This window comes from Chroicocephalus ridibundus, chromosome 24 (assembly GCF_963924245.1).
Source record: "Chroicocephalus ridibundus chromosome 24, bChrRid1.1, whole genome shotgun sequence".
Taxonomy (NCBI): domain Eukaryota; kingdom Metazoa; phylum Chordata; class Aves; order Charadriiformes; family Laridae; genus Chroicocephalus; species Chroicocephalus ridibundus.
The window spans coordinates 3,155,211-3,171,631 of record NC_086307.1 but is presented as its reverse complement, the minus strand read 5'-3'; the positions used below and the strand labels follow the sequence as shown (position 1 = coordinate 3,171,631).

At 61.9% G+C, this 16,421-nt stretch overlaps 1 protein-coding gene across 1 annotated transcript in view; it reads left to right on the top strand.

The window, feature by feature from the left end:
* The window catches only part of SARNP (SAP domain containing ribonucleoprotein), a 39,998-nt gene extending 27,784 nt beyond the window's left edge, over positions 1–12,214 (top strand). The window contains exons 10-11 of the mRNA XM_063359135.1: positions 7,799–7,888; positions 9,749–12,214. Coding sequence (XP_063215205.1) covers positions 7,799–7,888; positions 9,749–9,790 — 132 coding nt within the window. The 3' untranslated portion in view covers positions 9,791–12,214. The remainder of the gene's footprint in view (positions 1–7,798; positions 7,889–9,748) is intronic.
* The last annotated feature ends 4,207 nt before the right edge of the window (positions 12,215–16,421 follow it).

Here is a 16,421-nt window from a genome sequence, read left to right as displayed (position 1 = left end):
CTCGTGCTCTTTATGCTTCCCAGCTCCTTTTAGTGTAAATCAAGATCTTTGGAGACCTGCAGCTCGGTCCGTTCTGGCGCGAGACTTCTCCCGGCCGCTTGGCGTAGGTTTTTAGCAGGTGGAGTGAGCCAGAAGACGGAGCTTTGCCGTGACTTCGGGCAATTTGGTGGACTAACTCTGTAATCTAGTTGCCGAAGGGACAGCGGGGAGCGTGTGGATCATCCCTGGGGCGGGGGTGGGCTGGCCCGTGGTGGCCGTGGGTGACCCAGCCGCGTTGGATGTCGCCGCCGTCTCGCTGGGAGATGGCCAACAGGCCACCTCTGAAGTCCCAGCGTTGAGCTGCTGGGGCTGGGGGTGGGTTTTGCTGCCCGCCTTCCGTGGAGGTAAAGCGCTGTTTGATGGTTTTCTGAAACGCACCGAGGCCCCCGTCTCCGCCCCCATGGTGTGGTTGCGTGTCAGCCGTGCCGTGTACAAGTCCGTTCTCCGTGGCAGCGGCACAGAGGGTCCTTCTACCACCGACACCCTCTTTGTGTAAGGACTGCGACGGGGACTTTGGATATTCCTCCCGCCTGGATGTAATCTAAGCGGAGTCCTTGTATTTTGGAGAAAGCCGTGGCCGTCTCCGCTGGCTCACCCTCTGGCGCCTTTCCCTCTGCCACCGGCTCCGGCCGCGGCTGGAAGCGCAGGGTGGTGCTGGAGACACCGGAGCTGCCCTCGCCTGGGTGGAACGGGGCGGCTTGACATCGCCCCTGCCTTTTCTCCAGCTTTTGGAGGCACGGAAACCCAGCGTCGCTCCTCGTTCCTGCACCCCGCTCTGTACCCAAGGCGAAAAATCTCCCTGTGAAAGGCAATTTTGCCGCTGGAAACGGGAAGGGGGGTAAAGCGGCACGCGGAATATTTCTGTCTAAACCCTGGGCTTCCCTGTGGCTTGCCGTCTCCTGCCGAACGCTCGCCGGTGTCCGGCGGCGGCGGCTTCAGAGGGATTTAACAGCACTCGGAGCCTGCGAGGGGAAAGAAACAGGAGGAATAAATACGCTGAGATGAATTTCAAAAAGGCGGTGGGCGACAGCTGTGCGTCCTGGGATTGGAGTGTTTCTGAGAATAAAACCATCGGTTGCTGTCATTCACCCTCCGGGTATGAAATTGGAAGCCCCGTTACCCTTGAGTGTTTCATAACCTTTACCTTTTGGAGGTCAAGGCCGTGTCATCATTAATCTCCCATCGCCTGAAAGCCCCGGGGCTCTGCTTTTCATCCTGCCATCCGTCATGCTGCGGCGAGAGACGGGAGAGCGACCAGAAGGGCCCGGGTTTATACGCGCATGTGGGCAACGCGCCCTTCCCTTCTCCCAGAACGAAAACACCCGGGAGGATGCGGGGAGGGAGGCTCCTGGCTCTCTCCCTGCCTTTGGCATGAGGATACATCCGCAAATCCGGAGCCGTTTCCTCCTGGCGAGCAGGTGGAGGGAGGTCATCCTCCCCCTCGGCTCTGCCCTGGGGAGGCCACAGCTGGAGCACTGGGTCCAGTTCTGGGCTCCCCGGGTCAAGAGGGACAGGGAACTGCTGGAGAGGGGACAGCAAAGGGCTACCGAGATGCTGAGGGGCTGGAACATCTCTCTGACGAGGAAAGGCCGAGGGATTTGGGGCTCTTCAGTCTGGAAAAAAGACGACTGAGGGGGGACCTTATCAACACTTATAAATACTGAAAGGGGGGGTGTCAGGAGGATGGGGCCAGGCTCTTCTCAGTGGTGCCCGGGGACAGGACAAGAGGTAACGGGCACAAACTTGAGCATGGGAAGTTCCACCTCAACACGAGGAGGAAGTTCTTGACGTTGAGGGTGGCAGAGCCCTGGCAGAGGCTGCCCAGGGAGGTGGTGGAGTCTCCATCTCTGGAGACATCCCAAACCCGCCTGGACGCGTCCCTGTGCCACCCGCTCTGGGTGACCCTGCTCTGGCCGGGGGTTGGAGGAGATGATCTCCAGAGGGCCCTTCCCACCCAGGCCAGTCTGGGATTCTGTGGCGCTTTAATCGGCGGAGAAAGCAGCACTCTGCTCATGTGGTGTGAACCTGGGGTCTCGGGGGCAGAGATCTCATAGCGACGTGGGCTTTTAAAACACAGGGGGGTGGGTGCAACCGAGCGAGTCCTTCCCCTGCACGTCGGGGAGCCGAAGGTGGCTGCCGTGTTACCTTTCACGTGGCTGCAGTGAGCCTGGCCCAGGGAGCGGACGAGGGCATCGCTGAACACATGCAGCATCTCCTGCGCGTTGTTCCCTTTCCCCTGCTCTGTGCCAGGGTCTGCGGCAGAGCCAAGCGGGTTCTTCACCCTTCTCCCTGCTCGGGGTGAGCCTGACGCGGCTCCTGAGACCTCATTTCGTAGCCCACGCGGGAGGGAGCAAGCGCTGTTTAATCCGCACCCGGCTCTAGGTGCTGGGAGCACAGAGGGATCTTTCGACGGATGGCAGGACCTTGGTGGCTTTGTCCCTCGCTGCGCAGCGCAGAGATGCTCGTGATGAGCCATTGGTGAGCATCTCACAGGCCCTGGGGGCCAAGCGGGGGGCTCTCCTGCTCCTCGCCCATGAGATGCTTTTAGGTGAGCAGGGACCAACTTTTGCCCACCTTCGAAGAGCGAGGCTGGCGCTGGGGTTTTCCCCTCTCTTGGAGTTTGATTCCTGCGGGGCAGTTAAGCAGAACATCACACCCGAGCGCTGCTGCCGCCGCTCCCGATTCCTCCACTGCAGGAATTGCAGCTTCCCGAGCTCAGGCGGGAGAGGAGAGCGGCGGGCGCTGCCAGCCAAGGGCAGGAGCTGCGTGTCCTGCGCTCTGCGTGTCCTGTGTGTCCTGCACCCTGCATGTCCTGCGCTCTGCATGTCCTGCGTGTCCTGCACTCCCATGTCCTTCATGTCCTGCACCCTGCGTGTCCTGCGCTCTGCATGTCCTGCGTGTCCTGCACCCTGCATGTCCTGCGCTCTGCATGTCCTGCATGTCCTGCACCCTCATGTCCTTCATGTCCTGCACCCTGCGTGTCCTGCACTCCATGTGTCCTGCGTGTCCTGCACCCTGTGTGTCCTGCGCTCTGCATGTCCTGCATGTCCTGCACTTCATGTGTCCTGCGCTCTGCATGTCCTGCGTGTCCTGCACTCTCATGTCCTTCATGTCCTGCATCCTGTGTGTCCTGCTCTCCGCATGTCCTGCGTGTCCTGCGCCCTGTGTGTCCTGCACTCTGCATGTCCTGCATGTCCTGCAACTCTCATGTCCTTCATGTCCTGCACCCTGTGTGTCCTGCGCTCTGCATGTCCTGCGTGTCCTGCGCCCTGTGTGCTGCGCTCTGCGTGTCCTGCGTGTCCTGCGCTCTGCATGTCCTGCGTGTCCTGCGCTCTGCATGTCCTGCGTATCCTGCGCCCTGTGTGTCCTGCACTCTGCATGTCCTGCGTATCCTGCGCCCTGTGTGTCCTGCACTCTGCATGTCCTGCGTGTCCTGCGCCCTGCATGTCCTGCGCCCTGCATGTCCTGCACTCTGCATGTCCTGCATGTCTGGTGCCCTGTGTGTCCTGCGCTTTGCATGTCCTGCGTGTCCTGCACTCTGCGTGTCCCGCGCTTCGCGTGTCCTGCATGTCCTGCGCTCTGCAGCGGTGAGTGCCAGAGCTCCGCGCTCCATGGAAACCAGGGATTAATGCCTTTTGGCATTAACTCTTCCTGCGCCAGCAGCAGCGCTCCTGCCTTCTCCCAGGAGAGAGGGAAAGATCCAGTTTTTTAAATGGATCCTTCTCTCTTTTGGGAATAAGCGCTATGAGGACAAGCCGTTAAACCCGGAGTTAATCCATGCTGACGGGCGCTTTTCCATGCCAGGTCCCTTTGGGATTTCTTCCCCTGCGCACCGGGCGCTCCCCGACTCCTGGCGCTTCCTCCAAGAAAAACAAGATTCTTTGGAGGCTGGGGTCCCTCTGGACGGTGCCCAGGGCTCGGTGAAACGCTGCGGTGCGGAGGGGTGAGCCCCCTTCTTCCCTGCATGGGAGAGGGCAGGCGGCAGCTTGGGGACATCGGCCTTGGGGACATCGGCCTTGGGGACATCAGCGGGGCCCGATTCTGCCGGCGGTGGTGCAGAGCCCATCCCTGCGGTGCCTGGCGTCCCCCAGGGTTTGGACTGGGTGCTCCAGACCAGGAGGGAGCCCAGGTGTCCCTCGGAGAGGCGTCGGGTCCCGAGGCAGATTCCCATGGGGGTGGGACGCTGTCGCTGCCAGTGGAGCCCTGCCCCCCCCACTTCCCCCCCCCCCCCACCCCGCTGCTGGAATTTATGGCTCAAAATTAAAGCTTTGGGATCGCATACAGCAAAAATAGATCGGTGCTTGTGTAAATGCTCCCTCGTTACCGGATCACAGGAAAGGCTTCAGCTTCAGGGCTCAGAGTCCCTCATGAAAGCTTTTTCCCCCACACCCCCCCGCCCCCCTCTTCTTTCCCCCACCCCCCTGGGTTTTTTTTAGCCAAACTACAAAATAACCCTCGTGGCGTGAGCGCAAAGGGAACAAGCCTGGGAGTACTAAGGTTAGAAAATAAATCTGACATCCTGCCAGAAAGGTCAGCTTTCCCTGCAGATGCTGGTGCACCCATTTGCACGCCGGAGCGCGGCCCCGGGGCACTACCCGGGGTTGATAGATGCGGAGATAGCGGCGTTTTGATCGAGGTAATTTTCCTCGGATGGATTTCGGCACCCCATGAATCAAAACCTGTCAGCGAGAAGCTAAAGATGGAGTGAAGTTTATTGTACGCGTGTTTGCAGCTGACACCGGCGTGCTAGGGGGTCAAGTGAGCGAGATCATTAGGAGCGTGTTGATTTAGGAGGACGGTTCCGTGCTTTTCCCTGCAGGGCAGGGGTTGGGGTAAGGGTGGTGGTGGGGGGTTTACCGAAAAAATAAATAAAACCCTCCAGCTCGGCGCAACTCCCTGGGAGCCTCCCGCGTCCTTCCATTAAAGACACAGCGCTTTTCTTCTTGTGGGCGGCGTTGGGGCCGTCCGCTCTTGCTCATGGGGTTCAAACCCACGCGGGCAAGCGGCCGTGGTTTTTAAGAGCCCGTTTAATGTCGCTAATGCCCAGGTTGGATTTTTCTTTGTGTGGCGCGCTGCTCCAGCGAGCAACTTTTCCTTCCTTTCCCTGTCCCCAGGTTGATAATCCCTCCCGGCGTCCTTTGTTCCCAACCCTCCAGTTTCCCTGCTTTTCTGGGACTTGTCCTTTTTCCTGAAAGCTGGAAGAATCCTGACCCGGGGTGGGATTCTGAGCTGCAGTAATCCTGACCTGGGGTGGGAGAGGGTTCCCGGCTGCTCCGGGAGAGCCCAGGATGGATCTGTACCCGCTGTCCCCCATCCTCCGGCATGAAACGGGGCCAGGGAGGGCAGGGGCTGATGTAACCGTCACTGGTCGCTCCGGTGGGGAGCGGGACCGGCAGAAGGGAGCCGGTGAGGCCCTAATGACGGAGCCGTTTTTAAAGCAGCCCAGTGGGGAGGATTTCTGGGGAGGAGGGTTGAGCTGCGGCCTTGGGGTAGGGGGGGCTGCCGGGGTGTTCGCAGCAGTCCCTGCGGTGAGGGGCTGTAACGTGTGGTGGGGGGGGAGAACCAAACGTGTTTGTGTCAGGGGCTTCCCACGGAGCCGGAGCTTGTGAGAACCTCAGGGCTTTGGGTTCAAGCGCCTCGGCCGGGCTGTTGCCACAACACGGGTCCGTGTCCGCAGTGATAGCGCCGGGCAGGTCACCGCCGCCTCCTTTACGTAAGGGGTTGTCACGGCCGGGTCGCCCCGCTGCTCGCTCGGGGGGTCCCCGCTGCCCCTTGCCTCAAATCCGGCCGCCCGCGGTGCAGTTTGTCACCTTGAGCTTCAACAGAGCGGCCTCCGGCTCCATTTCCTCCGCTTGGCCGGCTAATGCCAGCTGAGAGAGCTGGGGAGGTTCAGCCTGGAGAAGAGAAGGCTCTGGGGAGACCTTGGAGCCCCTTCCAGTCCCTCAAGGGGCTCCAGGAAAGCTGGGGAGGGACTCTGGAGCAGGGAGGGGAGCCATGGGACGAGGGGGAAGAGTTTTAAGCTGAAAGAGGGGAGATTTAGGTGAGATCTGAGGAAGAAATTGTTTGCTGTGAGGGGGGTGAGCCCCTGTCGCAGGTTGCCCAGAGAAGCTGTGGCTGCCCCATCCCTGGAGGGGTTCAAGGCCAGCTTGGCCGGGGCTTGGAGCAACCTGGGCTGGTGGGAGGTGTCCCTGCCCAGGGCAGGGGGTGGCACTGCGTGAGCTTTAAGGTCCCTTCCCACCCAAACCGTTCTGTGATCCAGGTGGAGCACTGGGATTCCAAGTGTATTTTCTTGGAAGCGGTGCCCTCGTTCTCCTGCCCTGGTGCCCTCCACCCTGAGCCCCCGGCCATGGCGTTGGTGCCTCGGCGCAGGGGGAAGCTCTCGGACGATCAAGAGCCGGGTCGTGAGCTGCGCTCCCCCGGGTGATGGGGTGAAGCGGAGGGTGATGGGGGGTGAGGGCTCTGAGACGGACTTAGTGAGAGGGGAGGGAGGCGCGGTGGGAGCCTCGTGAAGCCATCAGGCAGCCTTCGCTGGAGAAATGGCTTTGGAAGAGGCACGGAACAGCCCGAGGTAGGAATAAATCCGCAGAAAATGGGTGCGTCGAGGCTTTTACGGGCGCTGATGGGTTTGGCTATTACTGGCCGTCAGGACACCGGCATGGGTGATGGCAGGGGGGTAAAAAGCCTCCAGGTTTTTGGAGAACCTTGAGGAGCGGGGATCGGAAGGCTCTGGGAAACGTCAGTAGGAGTTGGCTGGCTCAGGCTGGAAGCGGGGCGGCGGGGTGAGTGCTGAGCTTCCGAGAGACGCGGCGTTGGTGTCTGTCCCTTGGGGTGACTCTCGGGTTCCTACTGAAGAAATTGGGAGCCCAGAGGCCACGGTGAGGGTGGGCAGTGGGAGCGGGGCCGTGGCTTTATTTCCGCCGGGGGCTGGGAGGTGGACGCTGCCCGTTGGTGTCTTCAGTGGTGGCTGCCGCAGGAGTGGAGCTGCCCTCGCTGTCTGCCCTGCTCCACAGAGCCCTTCTCCAGCCCTTCTCCAGCCCTTCTCCGGCCCTTCTCCAGCCCTTCTCCAGCCTTTCTCCATCCCTTCTCCATCCCTTCTCCTGTCCTGCTTGAGCCCTTCTCCAGCCTTTCTCCATCCTTTCTCCAGCCCTTCTCTGGCCCTTCATGCCTTCTCCATCCCTTCTCCATCCCTTCTCCAGCCTTTCTCCATCCCTTCTCCATCCCTTCTCCACCCTTCTCCAGCCCTTCTCCTGTCCTTCTTGAGCCCTTCTCCAGCCCTTCTCCAGCCCTTCTTCTCCATTCTCCAGCCCTTCTCCTGTCCTTCTTGAGCCCTTCTCCATCCCTTCTCCATCCCTTCTCCTCCATTCTCCATCCCTTCTCCGACCCTTCTCCAGCATTTCTCCATCCCTTCTCCAGCCCTTCTCCTCCATTCTCCATCCCTTCTCCTGTCCTTCTTCATCCCTTCTCCATCCCTTCTCCTCCATTCTCCATCCCTTCTCCATGCCCTCTCCAGCCCTTCTCCGACCCTTCTCCAGCATTTCTCCATCCCTTCTCTGGCCCTTCTCCATCCCCCATCCCCTGCGGACGCCTTGCCGATGCTGAGGAGCAGCCGGCTCTGCTCTCGGCCTCGCGCTGCCTTGCTCCCGACGTTTTGTGGGTGCTCCGGTAGCCAGCCGCGGGGGATTGGGGGCGGGAGGAACATGATTTAGGAGCACCCTGGGGTATTGCCAACGAAATAAACCTTCGTCCTTCTTTGTGCCAGAGCGAAGAAGACGAGAAACTGAAGAAGAGGAAGGAGCGGTTTGGCATCGTGACAAGTTCAGCCGGGGCTGGAGCTACAGAGGACACAGAGGTAAGAGCTTTTCCCACGCGGATGGGGAGCGGCCGAGGACGCTGACGGCAGCTGTGATGGTCCCGGCACACCCGGGACCTCGCTGGGGGCCGGGTCCCCGGCGCTGGCGTGGGGCTGACCCCTTGCCGTGGCCACTCAGCCTTGGCGGCAGCGAGCGTTGAGCTGCTGCCGTCGATCTGCCGCGGCTTTTCCCTTGGCTCCCCCTGGAAATAGGCTGCTGGGGAGCCTGCCGAGCCGCGGGAGTGTGCCAGCGCCTGGTGGCATCCAGCTCCTCCTCCCACAGGATGGCGCGGATGCTTCCAGAAGAGGTGGGGTGGGGAGGGGGGGACGGGACACACACATCTGCTCCACTCCGGTTTCTCCCAACCCGGTTCCCCCTCCCCTCGCTTGGAGCCGACTCTCTCCGCTCCTTGTACTCCCTGATTCCCTGTGTCCTGGATGCTCCTGGACCCTCTGCGTCCCCTTGGATGCTGTCGTAGATCTTCCTCACTAAATCCCCGGAGACTCGAGGATGTAATGAGGGTGGAGACGCTGACCCTGTTTCCAGCTTTCCTCCTCCGGGCTTTGTTCCGTCCTCTCTGCTTTTGGCCCATCTTTTAAATTTATAAGCTCCTCGGGGCGATTTTGTGCTCTCTTTTATGGACTTTTACGCTTTCTTCTGCTACAAATTGTTCCGAGGCACCGTGCGGGCTGTGCCCCGGCGCCGCAGCTCCTACGTTCAGTTGGGGGGGGGGGGGGGGGCGGGGAGGGTGTTGTACGCACCTAACGGGTGCCACACGTAAATGTGGCTCAGCGGAGCCGGGGACCCCCCTCCTGGGGACAAAGGGACCCCTCCGGGCTGGGGGCTCCTGCCGTGACAATGACGTGACGAAGGTTGGGGCAGGGCGAGCGTTGGGTCTCGGAAACCGTTTACCCGGATGGCTCCTGGCCCCGCCAGAGGAGAAGCGGGTTTTTGTTTGGTTCCCAAGAGCAATCTCAACAATTCAGGTGGGGTTTAGGGGCTTTTTTTTTTTTTTTTTTATTCTTTTTGTGTGCGTGCGTGTGTGTTTTGTTTTGGGTTTTACTGCGGAACCGCTGCCCCGTGTCGAAGCGGCGTTCCCAGCCTCGGGAGAATGAGCCCCCCCTCGGCCCGACGAGGGGGCGGCCGCGGCCGGGGATTCCATGCTTTTCCTTTAGGTCACTTGGAGATTGTGCCTGGAACAAAAAGGTCTTTTTACTGGTATTGTGTGCACTCCAATGCACCTTTCCCCCGGAGATTCTTGATTAGGGCTTCTGTTGCCCTCGGGCTATTTATCCTGCTAAAAATTAAGATTTATACGCCCCTCGTGTATCGGCTTAAAGGCATATCTGAGAGACGCAATAGTATATTTAATGCGTTTTAGTGTGTCCCTCTCACCTTTTCCATGAATAGGAGAGTGTTAACCCTTTGCCCTTTTTACATTTCCCACCTCCCCACTGCCTGGAAGGGTTTCCAGACCTCTGAAGTGGGCATTGTTCCCGGCTCAGCCCCTTTGTAGCCCCCTTGCCAGCAAGACGAAGCGGCCGCAGCCGCGCCGTTATGGCAGGCACCCTCTATTTTTTTTTTATTTTTTTTTTTTTTCCCCCCGGCTCCTTGATTTCGGGGGCGCTTTTTCCCCCCCGGGGGTGGGAGGCCAAACTCCGTAACTCCCTCGGTGGGCTCAGGAAAGGGGGCCGGAGCCGCCCAATTCCGACGTTGGTACCGATCCCAAACCTTTAATAAATTCTCCCGTCCGGGTCGCGCGGGAGATTTTAAAGAACTCGAGTTTGTTTCTTTCTTTTTTTGTTTTGTTTTTGGGGGGGGGGTGGTTTTGATGGTTTTCTTGTCCTTCCTCTTCGCAGGCAAAGAAGAGGAAAAGAGCAGAACGCTTCGGGATCGTCTGATGCCGGTCCCGTCTCACGCCGGCCCGTTTGCAGTGTGCCTCTGGAGTGCGTGCATCCTCTCCCCCCCCCCTCTTCCCCCCACCATTTTTCTCTCACCGCCCCACTGTTTCTCTAGGTTTTAGCGATGAGTAGACAGGGAACACGTCCCCCGCCCCCCGTAGTTGTACGATTGTGCTACTTATGGGTTTGGGTTTGTTCGCTTTGGGGTTTCGTTTGGGGTTTTTTTTTTTGGTTGTTTTTTTTTTTTTTTTCAAGTTTACAAAGTTTAAAAATGAAGAAGAGTTGAGCAAAAAGAAAGACGCTGTTCTCGCTGCGTCTCCGGCAGCCTTCCCGGCTTTTCCCAGCTCACCGCGGCAGCTCTCCCCAGGGGTACCGTCCGACGGAGAGTCTCCCGGTGCCCTCCCGGTGCGTGGGGGGGAACCAAACTCTGCCCGGTAAATAGACGGGGGTAAATAGACGGGGGTAAATAGACGGGCAGCCAGAGCGAGGGTCGGAGCCCGGTGTCTGCCGTGCCCGGAGGAAGGGGAAGTGCCGAGGAAGGAGCAGGGTTGGCGCCGCCCTCAGCGGTTGCTTTCCTAGTTGAAGGATTCCCAGGACGCTGCCGAAGCGGGGACCAGTTTGCAGCCTGCTGTTTGCCATCCAATGCCGTCCCCAGCGCTCAGACTGCCCTCGTCCCCTCCTCCTCCTCCTCCTCTTCCTCCTCCCCGTGCCAACGGGCCCCAGGTTCGGCCGTGTCCCGGTCTCTTCCCAGCAGCTGGGAGGAGAACGCGAGATCCGGAGAACGCGCTGCGTTCCGCCGGTCCCGCTCTGCCTCTCCGGCATCTCACCCCAGCCGGGATCTGACAGGTTGAACCGTCAGGGAAGGATTTTTCTCAATTATATCGGCTTGTGTTTTCGAGAAAAAAGAGAAAAAAGAAAAAAAAAAATGGAAGTGGGGCGTGGGGGAGCCGACGCGCGGGGGCAGTTTCCCCACTGCCCGCCTTCCCCGGCGGAGGCTGATGGGAATTGTCAGGGCAGGAATCGCCGATTAACCCCGGCTCGAGACCGCTGTCCTAAAATGAGGAGGAAACCGGAGCAAACGGAGCCGGTTCTCACCGCTCCGTGTATCCCGCCTTGCTAAGCCCTCTGCGGCTCGCGGCGGCTCGGGCGCCTCGTCCGGGTTCCTCCGAGGTCACTGATACGTTTCCTTCCCTAAACGCCAAACCGTTGGAACGGTTTTGCCCGGCTCTGGTCTCAGGCTGGGTTTTATCTCCTCCTCCCTTTGCCTCGCAGTAGCTGCCGGGCTGGTTTAACGCCCGGATTCGCCGAAGAAGCCTCAGTCTTCCCCGAGCCGCCCGGCGGGGCGGGAGAGCACCAGCGTTTCCCCGCGACCTGTGTTTTGGGCGCGGAAGGTCTTCGGTAGCCGCGCAGGAAACGCTCCGCTGCGTTATCCATAGCCCTTTGGGGGAAATCACGGGACAAAATTTGGCCGAGTCGGGCTAAAGGCAGCTCTGCCCCGGCCTGCGGAGCGCTCCTTGCCGCTTGAGTGTCTCCGGCGGCGCCTGAGGAGAGCCGCAGGGAGGGATCCCCCGGGGAATCGCGAGGGTGGAAGAGGTGGTGGAAGCGGAGAAGCGCAGGACGCCGGAGTTGGCCGGGCAGAGGAGCCGCCTGGTGCCCGTTCCTCCTCTGCCTGCCTGGAGGATTAATTCCACCCGAGCGTTGGTCCCGCTCCTCTCCCGCCGCGTGCCGAGCTGTCCCTCCCGCGGGCAGCCCTCGCTCTCTCTGCCCGTCTGTCTGTCCGTCTGCCCGCGCGGGGCGGCGCAGCTGAAATCCTTCCCTCCCCTGAAGCCTGACGTCCCGGGATTCGTATTTCTGACCGTAACCTCGTACCGGAGCGACGTTTTGCCTCCCCTGCGCCCGGTTCCTTAAGACGCTGGCGAGCAGCGGACGCCGTGTACAAACCCCCGAGGCTTACACCAGATCCGTAAGAAGCAATATAAAGATATATATTTTTTAACGTAGAAGTCTTCGAACCGCTTCTGTCCCGTGAAGGTTTGCAGCCCGACTGCGTCCGCCTGCCCTGGGTGACTCTGAGTGGGTGACTCTGAGCAATACCTTGGCCGTTGATTTCCCTTCCCAAAGGGCAGCTAAAAGCCACGGGGGCTGGGTCGCGCTGCGCGTCCCGGCTCGGCGGCGGCTGAGCGAGCCGGAGCTCCCCTCGCTCCTTCCTGATTTCCTGTAACAGCGTTCTTCTGATTTTATTTTTTTTTTTATTGGATTTGATTTTTTTTTTTTTTTTTTTTTTTTTTTGGTACGTCGAATTTTCTAAGACGCGTATTTTCTATTCGGCTCGTGATCCGGTGGCTGGTTATTTGCTTTGAAACAGTTTTGTCGCGTGCCGGGATGGGGGCAAACGTTGCGTTTCGGTCTCGCGTTTCGTAATAAAACCGCTTCTCCGGAGCGATGCCAGGCTCTCTGTTTGACGCGCAGCCGGAGCGCGCCGCCGGCAGGGACCGCGGCCGATGGCGACGTGGCCACTGCCGCTCCTGGGACACCCTGCCCGGCCCGGCCGGTGCTTCGGGACTGTCCGAACCTTGATCCCGTGGGGCTTGGCCAAAGTCCTGCCTCTCCAGCGTGACCTCGCTGCCCGTTGGGACGCGACGCTCCGTCTCGCACTGTCCTCGGGGAGCTGCCCGGGCTCCGGGACCTGGCTGTCACCCGCCCTGGGATGGTGACGGGGTGGTCACCCCTCTTCCCGGCCACCCGTTCGGCGCTGTGGGACCTGAGGGGACGCGCCGATGACCCCTCTTCTTGGCTTCGCCGCGTCCGTTGGCTTCGGGTCCCGGGACGAGCTGGGCAGCGGGATGTGGCCACTCCAGGGGCTGCGGGTCGGCGGTGGCCGCTCCTGAGCGCGGAGGACGAGGAGCCACCTGGGCTGCGCTGTCTCCTGTCACTTCCAGTGGCCTTGGTGGCACCTGGGACCTCGCTCCGACGGTGCCATGCCGCAGCTCTGGGGACTCAACGATTTCACCACCGGCTCCGCTCGCTGGCCCGGGGACCGGAGCAGTGGGGGGGTCCTGGCCCCGTTTCTGCCCATCCCAGACGTGTGTCCCCAGCCCACACCGCTGTCCCCAGCCCGTGCCATTGTCCCCAGCCTGTGCCAGTGTCTCCAGCCCCTGATGGTGTCCCCAGCCCACGCCATTGTCCCCAGCCCACAGTGGTGTCCCCAGCCCACACCAGTGTCCCCAGCCTGTGCTGGTGTCCCCAGCCCACAGTGTCCCTATCCCACACCAGTGTCCCCAGCCCCTGATGGTGTCCCCAGCCCACACCATTGTCCCCAGCCCACAGTGGTGTCCCCAGCCCACACTGGTGTCCCCAGCCCTACAGTGTCCCCAACCCACACCAGTGTCCCCAGCCCCTGATGGTGTCCCCAGCCCACACTGGTGTCCCCGGCCCATGCCAGTGTCCTCAGCCCACACCGGTGTCCCCAGCCCACAGTGTCCCCAGCCCGCACCAGTGTCCCCAGCCCACACCAGTGTCCCCAGCCCACAGCGGTGTCCCCAACCCACACCAGTGTCCCTGGCTTGTGCCGGTGTCCCCAGCCCACAGTGTCCCTATCCCACACCAGTGTCCCCAGCCCCTGATGGTGTCCCCAGCCCACAGTGTCCCTATCCCACACCAGTGTCCCCAGCCCCTGATGGTGTCCCCAGCCCACAGTGTCTCCAGCCCACACCAGTGTCCCCAGCCCGTGCCGGTGTCCCCAGCCCACACCAGTGTCCCCAGCCCACAGCAGTGTCCCCAACCCACACCGGTGTCCCCAACCCACACCAGTGTCCCCAGCCCACGATGGTGTCCACATCCTGCAGTGTCCCTGGCCTGTGCCAGTGTCCCCAGCCTGCACCGGTGTCCCCAGCCCCTGATGGTGTCCCCAGCCCCTGATGGTGTCCCCAGCCGGTGCCGGCAGCGCTGCCCCCACTCCCCGGGACGGTGCCGGGGGCTGTCGTGCAGATGACGTTGCATCTTTGTCCCCCCTCCTGGGCGCAGGGGAGAATCCTTCCCCAATGGCCGTGCGTTTAACCCCCCCCCTCGCCCCCTCCCCGGCCCCGGTTAGTTTTCCTCTGGGAGCCGGGGGCTGCTCGTGGCTAATTTGGGCTGAATAAGGTGGGGGAAAGAAAGCGGCGGGCGCACAATGAGCGGGGCGAAGTGTGGGAAAGCGAAGGGAAGCAAAGGAAGGCCGGGGCTCTGCAGCGTGAGAGCGGTGCCCGGATTCGGCATGAAGTCACTTGTCACAGCGGCCGCTCGGGCTGGAAACGCGAGTGGGACGATGGGTCAGGCCCCGGGCGGGGGACGACGGGGTGGCGGTGGTGGGGGGACACATGCGGGACGAGAGGGAGAACCGGGAGTGGGGGGCGTTTTTTGCACGACGGAGCGAGGTGCGCGGTGGAGGGGACGCAGGGGGACGGGTGCCAACGTGTCCCTTCCTCCCGCTGCGCTGGCCTCGTCTCCCTCCGGCCTCGTCTCCCTCCGGCCTCTTGGCCCCCGGATCCTCCTTGTTTTGGTTGGAAACGGCTTTTCTTCAAATTCGCAAAAATCGGGAGATTTTTGGAGCCTGGGCCGGGGGGGGGGGATGCCACCACCGTCCCACCTCCACCTGCGCTGGTGCCGGAGCCGTGAACCCGTGGCCTTCCCGGGTCGGTGCCGGCTCCGGGTGGGATGTGGGATGCGGGATGCGGGATGCGGGATGCTCTGGGTCCCACTGTGGGGCTCTGTGGGGGCTGGAGGGGGGGTCCCATCCCGGGAGGTGGCCGTGGGCCGCTGCTGTGACAACTTTCTCCTCTGTCTCCAGACTCGCCGCTCTCCCGCAGCTTCTCCCGGAGGTGTTGACCTTCCTCGGCCAGTCGCTCCCACCCCCCAGGGCCTTTCTCCGGCCGGGATGCAGGAGCCGTGGCCGGTTGCTGCCTCCATCCCTGGGAATCCTCCTTCCAGCCCTGGGAATCCTCCTTGGAGCCCTGGGAATTGTCCTTCCATCCCTGGGAATTGTTCTTCCATCCCCATGAAGCCTCCTTCCAGCCCTGGGAATCCTCCTTCCAGGCCCGGGAATTGTCCTTCCAGGCCCGGGAATTTTCCTTCCATCCCCAGGAATTCTCCGTCCATCCCCGGGAATCCTCTTTACATCCTCGGGAATCATCCTTCCAGCCCTGGGAATCCTCCTTCCATCCCCAGGAATTCTCATTCCCTCCCTGGGAATCTTCCTTCCATCCCTGGGAATCCTCTTTCCATCCCCAGGAATCGTCCTTCCATCCCTGGGAATCCTCCTTCCATCTCTGTGAATTGTCCTTCCAGCCCGTGAATCCTCCTTCCAGCCCTGGGAATTGTCCTTCCAGCCCCAGGAATTGTCCTTCCAGCCCTGGGAATCCTCCTTCCAGCCCTGGGAATCATCCGTTCATCCCCGCGAAGCCTCCTTCCAGCCCTGGGAATTGACTTCCAGCCCTGGGAATCCTCCTTCCATCCCTGGGAATCCTCTTTACATCCCCAGGAATCCTCCTTCCAGCCCTGGGAATCCTCCTCCTTCCAGCCCTGGCACCGCTGGGGACGTGGGTGGCTCCGTAAAGGACGTGGGACGGGGAATTGGGACTCCCCAAATCCTACTTGCGAGCGACCTGCGTCCCGCCGCCCGGGATGGGTTGGGGATCCTGGGGACGGAGCTGGAGTCCCGTCCCTGCCGGTGGCACCGCCGGGGGGAATGGGGGGAGGGTGCGGAGCCCCCCTGTCCCTGGGGAACCTTGTCCCCGCAGCCGCTGCTCGCGTGCCGTCCCTGCGGCCAGCGCGGCGTCCCGGCTCTGTGCTGGGGGGGGGCTGGATCGTGCCCAGCTCTCCCGGGTGGTGGCCCCGGTGCCGGCATCGTTGTCATCATGTGTGTCCCGTTCTGCCCCCCCCCGGGCCCCGGGCGCCCGTGGAGCTCCGCCAAGCTCCCCGCGGGGGCTTTAATTACTGCGAAGGTCGCATGCGGCCCGTCTCGTTAGAAGGTTCCGGGAGCCGGGGGATGTCATGGCGCAGCTGTGGGTGGTCGTCCGGATGTCCCTGTCCTAATTTGTCGATCGGCCCCCCCCCCGGCCCCCCGCTACCCCCTCCCCAGCCCCTGGGGTCTCTGAATTAGGTCACCCGATGGATGGATGGCCGGGGGGTTGGGGGGGCAGCGATGTGGGGTGCAGCCCCCGTGGCCTCGGGGGTGGGGGGGGGAGACGTGACCACAAGAAAAGCAAGCGCTCGTTAAACTCTTGACATCGTCCTCCCAAGCGAACAAACAACCCCCCCACACCCCCCACACCCCCCGCCCCAGCCACCACCCGGGGACCTGCGTCTCATCCCTCCGGCGGCCCCTCTGGGTGGGTGGCACAGCCGTGTGCATGTCCCCCCCCCTCCTCGGGGTGGGGGGGGGGGGCGACGGTGGGCAGGGGTGGCAGCGGGGACGCTGCGGAGCTCCCCGCCAGCGCCGGGTGTTGTCCTCGGGGACGCGCTGGGCTGTTGTCACCCTCGGTGTGTCGCGTGGCATCGCGTCGCGTGGCGCTTCGCCTGGCCCCATGGCTCCGCGCCGCCCTGTGGGTCCCAAACCACCGTCCCCCCCCCGTCCCCAGGAGCTTTTATCCATGGG